We start from the raw sequence: 15,358 nt of genomic DNA, 5'->3' as shown, positions 1-15,358 counted from the left end.
TGTTTTTTTAGGTCCAATCTTATTCGAAGTCCTAATTTTGTCAAACCAACCATATGAGTCTCTTTTTCTTGATGTCATTGATCAACATATCAAGTTTGGTTGCTTTTGGATAAGCGAATCATGAAAACGCTGAAGGTTTATATTTTGACCGCTTTCCAAAATACTAGAAATTTACCTATACTTGTACCAAATATCCAAAGAAAATAGTAATTCGTATGTCAATAATTTACATGAACTCCTTGAGCCATCATATGCACTTGACCATTTGAGTCACTTGATGTAGAGTTGTCGTGACTTGTCCAAAATTCTCAATAGTGTCTCGTCTTTTTCTTGATATCCCCAACAATGTAGGTCTTGATCTTGGAGAGGTTAAAGAGGGGGATGAAGACTCTTGGGTAGATATCCATACATCTCAAGCCAATGAGTCCTTTATTGCAAGATACGGATGTACTTGGCTTGGCTCCACAAATCACTGCAGCTGTCCGACGGCCCATCAAACATGCTCGGAAAGGGACGTGGCCTTGTACCCACATGGAATATGATGAGTTTAGATTGTCAAATGGTCCATTCAGTGTTTGGACATTCCAGGTTCAGTTTTCTTTATTTGCTGAACAAACAACTATGTAGTAGTCAGTTTGTTTCATTTGCTGAACAAACAACTATGTAGTAGTCTAAAATCACCGAAACTGTCCATATTGTCCTTGGTACCCTACAGCCAGTAGCCATTTTTTCAAGGGTTGTAGATAGAGGTATCTGGGGTCTTAAGAGGTGACTCCTGTGTCTAGAGCAAGGCCAGGACATGTACTCGGGGCCTGGTGAACTGTTCTAGGTTTGGAGTCTGGGAGTAGAGGCTGCAGCTGGAGAAAAAGAGGAGTTTTCACTATTTTGGGCTTGTTCCAAAACCTTGTCAGGAGCTGATTTGAGATGGCTGCTGTATGCACCCATGGTGTCTGATCTGGGAAGTTAAGGTCTCTCCTAGAGAGAACTTGGAACTACAGTATACTATGATCTGGGAAGATTTGGAGTTGAAGAGATGGACTTCCAGTAGTAGCTGGTTGGAACAAGGCCTGTAGGTTGGTTTTTTTGGTAATTTTGGCTGTGTGAAACTAGTGTCTGGGGCTATCTTCAGGTCTCTTCTGTGCACAACTGAGAGGAGCTCCTGGGGTGGGAGTGGTACAGATTTGAAGCCCTTACTTGGTACTTGCTCCACCAGGAGGTTCGATTATTTGGGTTTTGGGAGGGTGCCAACAGCGGGGCCCAAAATAGGGGATTTCTTACTGTTTTTTTGTGGATTCTGGGTAGAGTAGTGGTCTAGAGGTGGATTGTCTGGGGTTTGATCTTGGAGTTTGGGAGAGGTGAGCATGAGTAGGGATTTTTTCTTGGTTTTGGTTCCTCCTAAGTATCCTCTACACTCACACTAAGTTTCATGGCATTCGGATCACTCGTTGATGAGATATTGGGTTTTTTGGCAAACTTGTGCAATTGGACAGCTTTGCACAAATCCCAAAACCGAGAGATATTGCCCTATTCATCTTAATTTCAGTCCTTTGGAAGTGTAAACTAGGCATCATAAGCTTCCTATCAAGCTCTTGATCACACAATTCTGACACCAACACTCATTCTGTGAATCCCTTGATTTTCTAGGATAGGCTGTCTAGTCTGTTTGTAGACACAAAAATGGTCTGTAAGGCAACTTCCACTTTAAGTTTTACCACCAAACTTGGTAGGCATCAAGATTAAATACTAGAGTACCATTGTACCAGAGGGTATCAGCTGGAGACACCTTAGTTTGCTGCAGGAATCAGTTCAACAATCCCACGCTCAGTCAGTGCAGAAAACTGCCAAGTAAACAGTTCAGTTCAGAACCCCTTCCACTTGTCATGTTTGATTCAGATCTTGTACACAGACACCAGACACTATGGAGAAGCCTTGTACAAAGGGGTATTACATTTGGATCACATTTGGTTAGTCAAATCATCTCTGCAAGCTGACTGTGGAGAGTGGACAGATATGAAACAGTGAATGTGAATGTACAAACTTGAGACAAGCTTGTACAGAACAACTATCAAGCAGAGACATCCAATCTGTTCATAAGGAGACAAGCTTGACAAGAACAACTATCAAGCCTTATGAGAATGAGGTAAGGGCTAGCGGTCCATGAGACATAAACATGGAGAACTTGTAACACTAGAGGGGATGTGACAGAAGTGTCAAGTGAAGTGCTTCCATGGTCTGGAAGACTTAGGCCAAGTTCAGGACCAAGTATGACAGGTAGTGTAAGCCCAACGGGGCGTGTAGTGACAGACTCAACCACGTGTCCAAGAGATAAAAATATAAAGAGAGAGGGGAGCATAGTCACAAGGGACAGGGGACGGGACGGGGGACGGCCATAAGTAGGGAACGGGGACGGGGGAGGGAACGGCACTCAAAAAATACCTTTTTAAAAAAGTTTTTCTACTCTACACTTATTCTACTTTGGAAGTACATGAAAATGAGCACAAATTTACACTAAAATGGTAAGCTTTTCTGTCATATTAACAAAATACGCCAATCAAAGAGTGAAGGCGTTCACGGTTGATTGTATTAATAATTAAGTAGATACAAAATGAGTCATGACTCAAGAGTCAGGACTAAGCCTTAAGGAGGTAGAATACATGGACGTACTCAAATGAGTCAATGACAAAAAAGTGCTAAAGACTAGAGGTTAGAGGCTAGAGCTAAGTAGTAAGGCCCATGAATCATGATCCATGAATGATTATCCACGTGAAGTGCTCGCCTCATGGTCATGGGTAGCTTGTGCCAAAGAAGCATCAAGCTCATCCTCATCCTCAGTCTCATCCTCACTGGCATGCTGCTCTTGCACCTCATCCTCTTGTTGCTCTTCTTGTTGACTCATCTCCCACTTGGTGAAGAAATCTGTCTTCTTGGTCACGCTCCTGCAAAGCATTCGCAAGCTCGTGCTGACGAAGACAAGGTCATTGGCACGCTCTACCTCAAGTCGGTTCCTCTTCCTAGAGGCAATGTGGCTGTAGGTACTCCAAAGTTGCTCCAAGCAAGAGGAGCTGACGGCCTGGCTAAGTATGCGGATGGCAAGTTGTTGCAGCTCCATTCCATCCGAACCAAAGTCCTCCCACCATAGAGCAGCACCAACTTTGGAGCGGTCAACCTGTGCATCATGACAGCCATAGGAGACATGAAATGACTTGTACATCGAAAGCTGGTCCCTGATCTTGCGCCTAACCGATGCATCAGGCACAAGACAATCCAAGATGATCCTCCATCTAGCGCTCACCTTCCGGTCGCTCTCCTGCTTGTTGCCTTGGAATTCTGGGTCCACCACATAAGTTGCTGTATGCAATGGAGAGTAGTAGGAATTCCATCTTCCTAGACACAAGGCATAGATCTCCTCGTATCTGTTTCGTCAGGCACGAAGTCTTTCAACTTCTCTATCATGCGATCCATGGCCTCGTAGATCTTGCCTATGCATGGTTGCATAACGTCTACAAGCCTCAATAGGTGGACTATGGGCCTCACCATAGCATCTGTGGTCTTCACACGCTCCCACCAAGAGGCGTCATCCGCTCGTAGCTTACACTCTTGGCCAGTGTTTGTACGGGACTCTTGCATGGTGACAAACTCATCGCTAAGGAAAAGCCTCCTCAAAGCACCGCTACAATCCTTCAACCGGCCCAACATGAGAAAGTTGTAGGCAAACCGGGTGTCGGAATATTTGAGGAGAGAGAGACAGGACCTCTTGTTGAACTCATGTCGAAGTCTTTGGTGTTGGCCTCCTCAATGAGCGGGCTGATCCATGGCAATGCCCCGATGTCCTTAAGGAGGTTGTTTAGGCAATGAGCCATACAAAAGGACACCGTGACATGTCCATACATACCTTGGAGAATAGCTCCCGCCACCCTACTGGAAGGCTCCCCATCTGCAACAAAGTCCACTACATGCTCGGGGCCAACCATCTCCGTGGTGGTAGCCCACTCCGTTGCAAGCACATCCGCGCTCTTCCCGGTGCCGGATGCATCATGAGATGAGATGAAGTACATCTCTCCGCGGGAATATGCAACCACATCGTGAATACTCCTCTTGCGGGTGTCACTCTATCCATCCACAATGAGGGAGACTCTGTTCCTCTCCCATTGCCGCTTTGTGTTGTCGGCCGCTTGCTCTACAATGCGCTTCTCCTTCTCGAGCAATGTAGTGCGCAAGCTCTCGGATGAGGGGGGCGTATAGGTTGAGCCATACTCCCCAACCTTCTTAACCATGACCTTGAAGTATTCCGACCTATTCAAGAAAGTAATTTACTAATGAGAAGGGGACTAGGATGATGAAAACATGAATGATGAATTGACAATGATCGATTGCACTTACCTAGCCGCTTGAAAGGCAATGTGGTCGTGGAAGAAGAAGTGGGCCACCGCCATATCCACCTCGTCCTTCAACTTGGGGTTCCAATTCTCCCCAAGTGTAGATTGTCGTCGGGGTTCACGTAATGGTTGAGAGGCCGTGGAGCTAGAGGGTGCCGGCGTCGTGGATGGAGTAACATTCCGACTTGATGGTGAAGGTGATGGTGTGCATGATCCCGATCCACCACATGACTCCATTGTAGAGGCTTGAGTTCCTCTCCCCATCGTGGCGGGATCCACGGCCACTCGTGGTGTCCTTGCCGCTTCGACCGCCTCGTAGACGCTAAGCTTGTCAAAAAGTTTCTCTCTCTTCTCGGGCGTGACATTCGTGCAAAACCTCACCTCATGCCCACTCTCATGCAAGAGGTGGGCTCGCACTTTGTCGGCGCTATCCGTTCACCGGTACGGGCAAAGCTTGCATGCCCAGGGCCGAGAACCGCCTCCATGAGCGGATGGGGTGTAGTTAACCTCCTCCCACCATGTCCATCCCGTTGTCCTTCTACGGGAAGCCCCGGCATGTGAGGAGGATGCCATGGTTGAAGATGGCTTGACTCTTGAGCCTTGAGGAATGAGAGAGAGAGAGAGAGAGAGGGTCTAGATAGTAGACTCTAGAGAGTAGGGCGGCAGCCCGCAGGCCTTGTGTGAGAGGCTTGGAACTTGGAAGTTGGAAGCCAGAAGAAGCTTGAAAGCTTGAAAGTTGTGTGTGCTTGTAGCCTTGTAGAGGCTTGTTCTTAGATAGGCAAGAGAGAGAGGCAAGCCTCAAGAGCAAGAAAGAGAGAGGGCCAAGCCAAGGCACGAGGTCTCTGATGCCGTGCACACACCACGAGGATGACCCACAAGTATCTCTCACCGGGCTAGTACCAAATCTAAATCCAATGAATCCAAATCCAAATCCAAATCCAAGTCGAAGTCCAAGTCCAGACGCAAGTCCAAGTCCAAGATCCATGTTCATGTCCAAGCTTCATGTCCGACCTATAAGTTCCATGTTTATGTCCAAGCTTCATGTTCCATGTCCAAGCTCTATGCCTAAGTTCTCCATGTCCAAGCTATATGTCCAAGTCCAAGAAACACTCGCTCATCCCATGAGTAATCTCCACAACTCCTATAGTCTTGTCCATGAAGAAAACCATGGAAAAGCTCTTTCTCGCAAGAAAACTGATATAAAACCTGTTTTAATGGTTTTTGGGCGATAAAAACATCCAAAAAGCAGTTTTTAGGGTTTTTGGAGTAGTTTTAGGGTTTCTGAAATTTCTGTCCGTTCAGCTCCGTACATGCGTTCGTATCGCCCATGCATATGTCCATACAAGTCTAGGGCTAATCTTACATCTGAAACCAAGTTGGAGAGGTGTTGATGGCAAAGAAGAAGCTCTCCATGATCATAATGATGCCCACACACTCCACAATCTCCTTCAATCTTCAATGATCTTGTTCATGGTACTACAAGAGAAGTCCAATCCTTTTTATACTTGTAAGAGACTCTACTTTTTGCCAAAAAGACTTCATGCTTTTTCTTTGTCTTTTTATGCTTTGCTTTTCTCTTTTTGCCTTTGCTTTTGCTCTTTTTACTTTTATCAATAAAATATTACTTAACTTTTGGTGCTTTGCTTTTCTAGCTTTAAGACCTTGCTTTTTGGCTTTAGAGCTGCTTTTTGAGAAAGCGCCTTTTAGCTTTTTGGTCTGGCTTAGTCTCCTCTTTCCAATGGTGTCCTTGGCTCGTGGTCAACCTTGTTTGACTTCGTGCTTTTTCTTGCTTTTTTAACCAAGAATGGTGTTTTTTCTTAATCAAACCTTATGGACCCTCTTCCCATGTCTTCTTCCACTTGTCTGGTGTCCGGGCATGGATTTCATCATGTGAAAAGAGCTAGGAGGACCAAATAGTTACATTCTCTCTCTCTTACATCGCAGTTGTCCTCAACTGCGGACTGCAAGTGTTCCAAGCACATCCATGTCCTTGGTACAACCATATGTTCCTGGTATATCCATATGTTTCACGGTACATCAAGTACATCCATATGTTTCAAGGTACTAGCCCCATCTGGTGAGCTTGTGCATTTGGTCTTTCTCCATATCCGTGGTGTCATCTGCTCATCTGACAACATCTCAATGCCTTTTCTTTGACTGATGTCCTTGTTCTTGATGGTACATCTTCATGGCATGTCACATGTGTTAGATAAAATAAATGCATACTTACCTCCTGTAAAAACTAGACACAAGCTAGTCAACAAACAAGTATGCATTATTCGCGTCTATTGGGTATTCCAGGTACTGGCCAGGTAGTCTGGAGGCCAGTGGACTATCACGTGCTATAAATCCAAGCATTGTCCACACATCAAAAACAACACACAAAGTCGAAGAAATCGAAACATACATCACTATATGCAATACACAAGTAATGATCCTCTTGTTCATGGATTTTCCTATCTGGTTTCATCGAAACCGTGCTAAGCCATCTAGCCACTAGGACCGCTCAGACTATCCTCAAGGCCATCTGGTCACTGGGATCGCATGAGAGTTCATCAATAGTCATCTGGGCCATCTGGTCACATTGACCGCCCGACTATGAAATCCAATACAGTCATCTGAGCCATCTGGTCGTAATGACTTCTCGACTGCGAAATCCAATACATTCATCTGGGCCATCCGGTCACAATGACCGCTCGACTGCGAAATCCAATACAGTCATCTGGGCCATTTGGTCCCAATGATTGTCCGATTGCGAAATCCAATACAGTTATCTTGGCCATCTGGTTGCAATGATCGCTCGACTGCGAAATCTAATATAGTCATCTGGGCCATCTTGTCGCAAGGATTGCCTGACTGCGAAGTCCAATATATCCGGCATCGTTGCTGTCCAATGGGTCGTCTGGCATCGTTGCCTCCCATATACAAATCTCCTTCTGGCATCATTGCCGTCTATATACAAATCTTGCTCCTTGGGCATCGTTGCCACCCAAACTAGAGCATGTCCAAATAACCATTATAAGCAGAATAATGATCAATTCTAGTCCAATATATATACAGTGAAGAGGGCTAGAGGTATGAACCCTCTCTCTTGAATCTGTCTTGATCGCAAGACATCCAAATACATCTCGACCAACCACTTCCTCAATGCTCTTAAGCTCGAAGTATATCTGGATAGTCCTAGAAGTACTCCTCTGGCATCCATTTCACATCCAACAACGAATAACTCTTGAATTCCAAGAGGAACTTTCTAACCACTGTCTTTCCTCCTTTTCTCACAGAATGAAACACAATCTGTTCTGGCTCTTCCATCCTTGGTGGATTCTTCAAAACAAGTTCCTCTGGGAATAACCTATACATGGTTTCAATAAACTGTCACGGAAAACATTATATATCTTCCAGTGATCTGAAAGGTCCAACTGATGACATACATGGTTGATCTTCTTGGTATCTTGAAAGGGCCATATACCATCATTCCTTGACTTTGGCAATCCAAAGATAAAATCCATAGCAATATTCTCCCATAGATCATTCAATGGGTGCAATAATCCTCTTCCATTACTTTAGTCTCAATTTCTTGTGTTACACATGACCTGGGTTTGTACCATAAGAAAACCCTTCTTGATGACATAAAAAGTCACCAGATTTCTATTCTGCAATCTGTTCCAAAACATCTTTGAAATCCTCTTTGGTAGCATAAGGATCCTTCATCAAAGTGAAATCCATATGGTAACCCATAGAAACCGCATGGCTCAAGGGTCTTCGAGATAATGCATCTGCTTCCTTGTTGTCTTTGACATTCATCGGCCACAACATGGCTTGCTTGGTTCAAGACTACTCCAATGCAATCTCATCATGTTCAACCACAAAAAGGTCTAGAATAACCAACATCGGTCCTTTGCTAGTATAAAGTCTCAATGCTTCAAAAGGGTTTTGTTGCAGCTTCGGTCCACAAAGATTCCATGGCTTTATTTGTCGAAATATGCAATGGGCTAAACACCACTGCAAACCATTTGTCGACGAACTTCTTGGCATGATGTCAATCTGATGATCTTTTGATCGCTCTGGCTTCTTTGCCTTCCTTTCCCTTACCTGTCCTGAAGAAACAACATCTAAAAGAGTAGGCCTAGGAGTAGCTTCCTTGTCTCCTCCATGATAAATAGAGTAGGTAGCTCTAGATCCTTCTGCAATGGTGACTCAAAAATAGGCTTTAGCAGCTTCAACTCCTTCGGCTTCAGTGGCTCAATCCTTGATGAAATCTTCAAATATTTCAGCCCTTCTTTGGTCCTGTTCTCTCTTGGTTCTCCAAGCAAGGACTACTTCGTCTCTGAGAAATCTCTTGAACTGCTAAAAGTCATGATACTCTTCTGATGACCTTGGTTTCCATCCTGAAGTCCTGAATCGGCCTTCTTATAGTTGTTCCCTTCATTAGGCCCTTAGTCTCCCTCTGCTCTCGACATGGCTCTGTCATCCCAAGAAAGTTTCTTAAAGAGAAATCATGCTCTGATACCACTGTAAGCCCAGTGGGGCGTGTAGTGACAGACTCAACCACGTGTCCAAGAGATAAAAATATATAGAGAGAGAGAGAGGAGAGAGAAAAGGGAATGGGGATCTTGCACAATACACCACATTGAGCGGGGAACAGGTCCCGCTCCCTTTTAGGAATTTATTCAGGAACAATCCATGGGCACGTTGGCCAGGATTAATACAATCAATGAATACAAAACAAACAAATATACCGATGTAGGATATCCAAGTCGATGTCGATGTCGAGGCACGAGATCTCTGATGCCGTGCACACCACGGGGATGACCCACAAGTATCTCTCACCGGGCTAGTACCAAATCCAAATCCAAATCGAAGTCGAAGTCGAAGTCCAAGTGCAAGTCCTGATCCAAGTCCTAGTCCAAATCCAAGTCCAAGATCCATGTTCATGTCCAAGCTTCATGCCCAACCTATATGTCCAAGTTCCATGTTTATTTTCAAGCTTCATGTTCCATGTCCAAGTTCTCCATGTCCAAGCTATATGTCCAAGTCCAAGAAACACTCACTCATCCCATGAGTACCTCAGCAGGTCATCCATGAGGATCATCTCATGGAATATACAGGGCCTTGGCGGCGCACACTATATACGTTATCGTGGTTGCTTGAGGCAGGAGTTTCAGAGATACCTGGTTGGAGACAGTATTGATACTCTGATGATGCAGGAGCACCATTTGGGTGAGAGCAGGATCCGGAGATACGGTTCGGTGATGCCTGGTAGATGGGACACCTTTTGGTCTGCAGGGTTTGGTCCCTTGGGTGGGTAGGGAGAAGTATGTATGGTCATTGCGGATGTATGGCGGCAGGCCATTGTGGATCGCGAGATCATTGTGCCTGGTAGAGCACAATATGTCATTCTGAGGATGCATGATGAGCTCTTTGGCGTGCTCAATGTCTATGCGCCCAACCATGCTAGTGCCAGAGCAGAGTTCTGGACCTAGGTTACGGATGCATTGCCAGAGGTCGCACATTGGTGTGTCGGGGGTGACTTCAACATGCTTGAGGACCCGGCCGATAGGGTGGGAGGCAGTCATGTTACAATGCACGGCACGGAGCTTGTAGCGTGGGAGCGATTTTGCATGACAGTGAGGATCACTGATGCATGGCAGCATGAGGCTTTCTCCCGCTCTCAGGACAGTCTTAGTTTCTCTCGGTCGGATCGCCGGCAGGGAGGGACTAATCTATCACGGATTGACCGCTTCTATGTGGGCGACAGGTTAAGGGAGCGAGGGGGCTCCGTCGGCATTCTCGCTGGCACCTCTTTTTCAGACCATGCGCCAGTTATTTTGACACTTGAGGAGAGGACACGGTAGACCAGCTTGCAGTTGAGGATCCCAGAGAGGGTACTTACAGATCCTAGTCTCGCTAAGGACATTGAGAGGATTTGGCACGACAGCCAGAGCTCAGACCAGGATATGCAGCAGGCCAGTGTGCCCAGGGACTCATCGAGCTCAGTTCTTTTTTGCACGCTGCAGCCTTGACACGGCTGGGAGAGACTCGCGAGCGGGAGCGTCGGTTGAGACGTAGCCTTGCTTCGCTTCAGCGCCTTCAGGAGCAGCAGCCTACATGTGAGTGGGTGGCGTCCCAGCTGAGCTAGGCACGCCAGGAGGTCAGAGAGGTAGAGGAGCAGAGACATGAGTTCTACTATCGTCGCCAGGCCTCCCAGTGGACGCAGCTGGGTGATAGAGTGACTGGGGAGTTTTTTGAGATTACTGGACCCCGCCATGCTCGAGCAAGAGTCCGCCAGCTCAGGAGGCAGGACCGATCGGTAGCCACTGAGCCCGGGGAGATCAGAGCCATTGCCACTGAGTTCTATAGAGACTTGCTTTCAGCGGAGCCAGCCACTGAGGCTCGGGATGCTTGCAGACAGACTGTGTGGGTCCATGTGCAGAGGAGGGTCACAAATCGTATGCGCACAGTTCTGGGTGAGCCTCTTTCAGAGGTTGAGCTTGCTGAGGCCTTGAGGGTCCTTCCGCGCCATAGTTGCCCTGGGGAGGACGGATTGACACCTGCCTTTTTTATGCGCTATTGGGACCTTTTGGGGCCAGGCCTCCGTAGGGGCTTTCAGTATGTTTTGGACACTGGGGTGATGCCACAGAGCTTTTCAGAGGGCTTGATCTTTCTTATCCCCAAGGGGGAGGGAGTATCAGATGATATTCGGCATTGGAGACCTATTACGATCCTCAATACTGTCTACAAGGTCTTAGCAAAGGCCTTGAGTTTGAGGATCCAGCCCTTCCTGGAGGAGTTGATTCATGCTACCCAGACAGGATTCGTCAAGGAGCGCAGTATCCTTGCAACATTTTCACCTTCTGGGAGGCGACGGCCCGAGCTAGATTTCTCGGTGACGACCTGGTCGTGATGCTTCTCGATTTTGAGAAGGCATACGATAGAGTCGATTGGGGTTTCTTAGAGGGCACTATACTTCGCCTGAGCTTTGAGCCAGTTTGGATTCGAGGAGTGGCGGCTCTATATTCCACAGCTCGTAGCCAGGTGCTGATGGCAGGAGGACGAGGGCCGAGTTTTGAGTTGACCAGATCAGTCCGTCAGGGGTGTCCTCTCGCCCCGTTTCTTTTTCTCTTCTTTGCTGAGGCTATGAGCATGTATCTGAGGGCAGAGGAGGTTGGTTTGAGGCCAATCTTCAGCAGGCAGAGCAGTCGCTTCAGGTTTTTAGTGCAGCTTCGGGAGCATTGATCAATTGGCGCAAGACAGTGGCCTTTTGGATCAGTAGCGCTCCCACTCTGGCATGGAGCCCAGATCCGGGTTTTAGATGGATTCCTCCTGGCACAGCAGTGCGGTATTTGGGATGCCAGATTGGACTAGATTTGTCACCTGAGCAGCAGATTGCCCCGCTTCTTCTGAGCATCCAGAAGAAGCTTTTGTATTGGAGTACAGCTCGGCTATCCTTGGCTGGGAGGGTGGTGGTGGCAAATCAGGTGCTTTTAGCGACCATGTGGTACATCACGTCTTGCTGGATCTTCTCGAGCTCTTGCATCAGCCAGGTACAGAGGCTGATCAGGAACTTTCTTTGGTCTGGGCGGGATGGTCAGCCAGCCCGGGCTAAGGTTGCTTGGGTGGTTATTACACTTCCGCTGGCCCAGGGAGGCTTGGGTATTATAGATCTAGTTGATCAAAGTAGAGCCTTATTGGGGAAGCTTATTGTTCGGGGGCTGATTCCAGGCACTGAGCCTTGGAAAGAGCTTATTTTTCAACGGCCAGGCTCGGGTTCCCCCAGCAGGGGGCACTTGGGCACCAGAGATACGATGGATCTTCATAGAGATGAGGAGGACAGGCCTCAGTAGAGGATGGGAGGACAGATTTGCCTTGAGCATCCTGCGAGCTTGGGAGTTGCTGAGACCGGGACTCTCTCAGAGACCTCCTTCTTGTGATGAGGAGCGGGCCAGACAGCCGCTCATCTGGAGCCCAGCGGTACGCACAGAGCAGGGTCATATGCTTGGTTCTCGGCCTCGTCTAGCTTGGGGACCATTGGCGGCAGGCCCAGCACGCAGTTTTGGAGACTGGCAGGCCTTCTGCAGTCTCCCAGAGAAGATGCAGGTGGAGAGGCTGAGTCACTTCAGAGGGGGGCTGATTATGAGGGATGACATTCAAGAGGCACTCACAGAGGAGTGGTTCACGCCTCTCGAGCCAGTGGCCCCACGGTGGAAGGAGCCTTTACACAGTTGGAGATCTTGATTGTTGTCAGAGCTTGCACTGAGGATGGTAGATGCCTCTACTATGAGATCCAGGATGAGGGCAGACTTCAGAGAGTGGAGGCGGAGTCGCCTTTGGTTGCAGAGTGCATCTTTCAGAGGATACGGGTAGTGGCCGCCGCTTCCCGGAAGTGGCATATTGATCCAGACCCTGCAGATGTGGACTCTAATTGGCGCATATGGGCATATGCAGGCGCCCCTTGGCCCAGTGGGACCCTGGCGAGTACGAGTGGCATGATCCTTATGCATCCCCCGAGGCCACAGAGATCACCTTTTTCCAGTACATTGTTCGGTTGGGGAGACATTTTTTGACGGCGAGGAGAATGGTCTCTCCAGCTACATCGGAGCATTGGCGGCTACAGGGACTCTCACAGGAGTTCCTAGAGGATTTTTGGACCAGGCTCTGGGCTAGTCGATAGGCACGCAGGATCTCGACTTTCCAGTGGTTGGTCGCCCACAGGGGCTCTGCAGTTGGCACCTGGCTTGTCTACAGCAGTCTTCTGGCGGCCTGCGTCCGATGCGGCCACCCTTTGGAGACAGAGACATTGCCTATGGGACTGTCCTCAGGCGCAGCAGATTTGGCTGCGGATGCTGCGCATTCTGGCCCCCCTCTCCCCAGAGGGCATGTATACGTGGGGTGCCGCTGCGTGGTCGACTTCGTCAGGGCCTGCTATGGGCTACGAGACGGAGCAGGACAGCCAGGCCATCAGATTCATTAGGGGCCAGCCTCGCCTCGTTCCTGCACCGGATTTCTCATCCGCCGGCTGGACACAGGAGAGGGATCTACGATGGGAGCTCCTCAGCAGCCTCACCATTTGGTTCACCTGGAAAGCCCGGTGTTTCAGGGCCTTTGAGGGGAGACTGGAGCCACCAGCAGAGACTGTTCGGGGGATTTGGCAGGAGTTGATCCACACCCTGCGAGGACAGTATGACCGCATCCGGGGCGACTCGGATGAGGCGATCTTGCGGCGCCAGGCCTTTCATACCACTTGGCGCAGTGGCCCCTTCTATACCCTACACGCGGGTTCCCCCCGCTGGCACTACAGGCCACCTGTTTGGCTTTTCCCTCCTCCTATTGTATGATATAGCCCCTCAGTTCTTTGTACTGATATTTGTATTTTTTGGCACCCAGGGAGAGGCTCCCTAGCTGCCTTGCTTGGATCTTTGCTCTGTTTTCTTATGAGCAGGAGAGAGTCTTTTGTAGCCCTACGGGCGTCTTTTATATAACTAATGAAAGGATCTTTTCTCGGGGAAAAAAAAAAGGTGCAGGTTGTATGGCTATGGACCCAGAGTTGGAGGTAGTAGATGCTGGCAAAGTGATGGGGTATTGCTCAGAGGTTGGTAAGTCTACTATGGAGGGGCAGGTGGTCCCTAGTGTGTTGGAGATATCACAGGTACCTGAGTTGAGGGTTGCTTCATCAGAGGATGCTAGTGTGAAGTCTACAGGTTTGTCTTGTGATATGTCAAAGTGTGAAGTCGAGAGTATGTCAAAGTTGCTTTTGTATGATGATACAGGTAATGATGATGCTAGCATGGATGAGAAGTCATATGTGGATGAATATACAGATAGTGACGTGGATGATGATGTGTCTGTTTAAGATGGGCTACAAGATGCTTCTCCATGTTTTGTTAGTACATTCCGTGATGATATTGATATTGCCTGCTTACTTTGAAGAGGTTGCGATGAAGGGTGTTGCTGCAGTTGATGCTGAATATTTGGAGATAGGTGGTGTGGATGTCCAACCAAGTGGTTGTGATGAGATGGTGTCAGTGTGTGAGCATAATAGCGTTGGCAAGGGTTGTGATGAGATGGATGAGATGGTGTCAGTGTGTGAGCATAATAGCGTTGGCAAGGGTTGTTGCGATGCTGTTGGGGATATGTTTGTTAGGTGGTGTTGATGCATTGGTCAGGGAGATAAAGCATATTGTATGTGTAATTGCAAGGCTGGATCAAGACAATCACATGGGGGAAGACCTTTGCACAATGGAAGATGCCATGCTTGTGGAGAGGATCAAGAGGACTGTGGGTGCAGGGAGTGCTTGCCTCGCATGGTGGGTCATGCACCACTACTGAATGAGATACAAATGTATTTGTCTCAGGTACAATGCAGTCCAGATGTTTGTTTGTTAGACTATCGTCTGATGATGCTCATGAAGATGCCAATGTTCCAGAGGATTTGGGGGTTCATAACAATGTGTTGACATTGCTAAGCCACTAGCGTGTGGTGAGTGGATAAATATGGCGCTTTTGCAAAAGATATGCATGCAGTGTGTGATAGGTATGAAGCTCTTCTATGGAATGCTATTCCTTATGATGCCTCAATTTTTGTGTTTGATGCTGTCTGGATACTGTGTGCTGGTGAGTAATCCAGGGCAGCTTGGAAATTTAATGAGTATGTTTCTCGAGTTTTCTTGGATGCTAGGGAGTCTCTTTTGATGGTGCTGAGGACTATGATAATGAGTATGTGCAGGACGAGGTGAAGTGGGCTTGTATGAGCTGTAGGAGAGTTCAAGATTTTGATTGGAGTTTTGATCAGGGAGATGCAGGGTTCGTTGTGTGTTAGGAAGATGTTTGTAGGGAGGGCCGTGCTATTTGGTCCATAATTCTGATAGGGATACAACTCTGCAGAGGGAACCTTTGAAGCCCATATCAGATGTGATGTCTTGGAGGATGCAAACCAAATATATAGGCTATTTGATCCTGGTGGTAGTAGTCTAGTTGTAGGGAAT

At 47.8% G+C, this 15,358-nt stretch overlaps 1 protein-coding gene across 2 annotated transcripts; it reads left to right on the top strand.

Moving 5' to 3' along the window:
* The first annotated feature begins 330 nt into the window (after positions 1–330).
* Positions 331–14,866, top strand: LOC147638414 (uncharacterized). Of its 2 annotated transcripts, none has more exons than XM_086798350.1 (2): positions 331–588; positions 13,898–14,866. In XM_086798350.1, exon 2 carries the CDS (start codon positions 13,903–13,905, stop codon positions 14,224–14,226), a length of 324 nt encoding a protein of 107 aa, XP_086654476.1. In that variant the 5' UTR covers positions 331–588; positions 13,898–13,902; the 3' UTR covers positions 14,227–14,866. The 2 variants fall into 2 exon arrangements, with proteins under 2 accessions (XP_086654476.1, XP_086654475.1); XM_086798349.1 differs by having other exon boundaries at positions 13,892–14,866.
* Positions 14,867–15,358: the final 492 nt, after the last annotated feature.

This window comes from Cibotium barometz, chromosome 5 (assembly GCF_041138505.1).
Source record: "Cibotium barometz isolate CiBa-2024 chromosome 5, ASM4113850v1, whole genome shotgun sequence".
In the NCBI taxonomy this organism is placed as follows: domain Eukaryota; kingdom Viridiplantae; phylum Streptophyta; class Polypodiopsida; order Cyatheales; family Cibotiaceae; genus Cibotium; species Cibotium barometz.
This window is presented reverse-complemented; position numbering and strand designations above follow the sequence as displayed.

Coding starts and splice junctions, on each gene's coding strand:
- LOC147638414 (XM_086798350.1), top strand. CDS start 13,903: ATGGCTATGGACCCAGAGTTGGAGGTAGTAGATGCTGGCAAAGTGATG.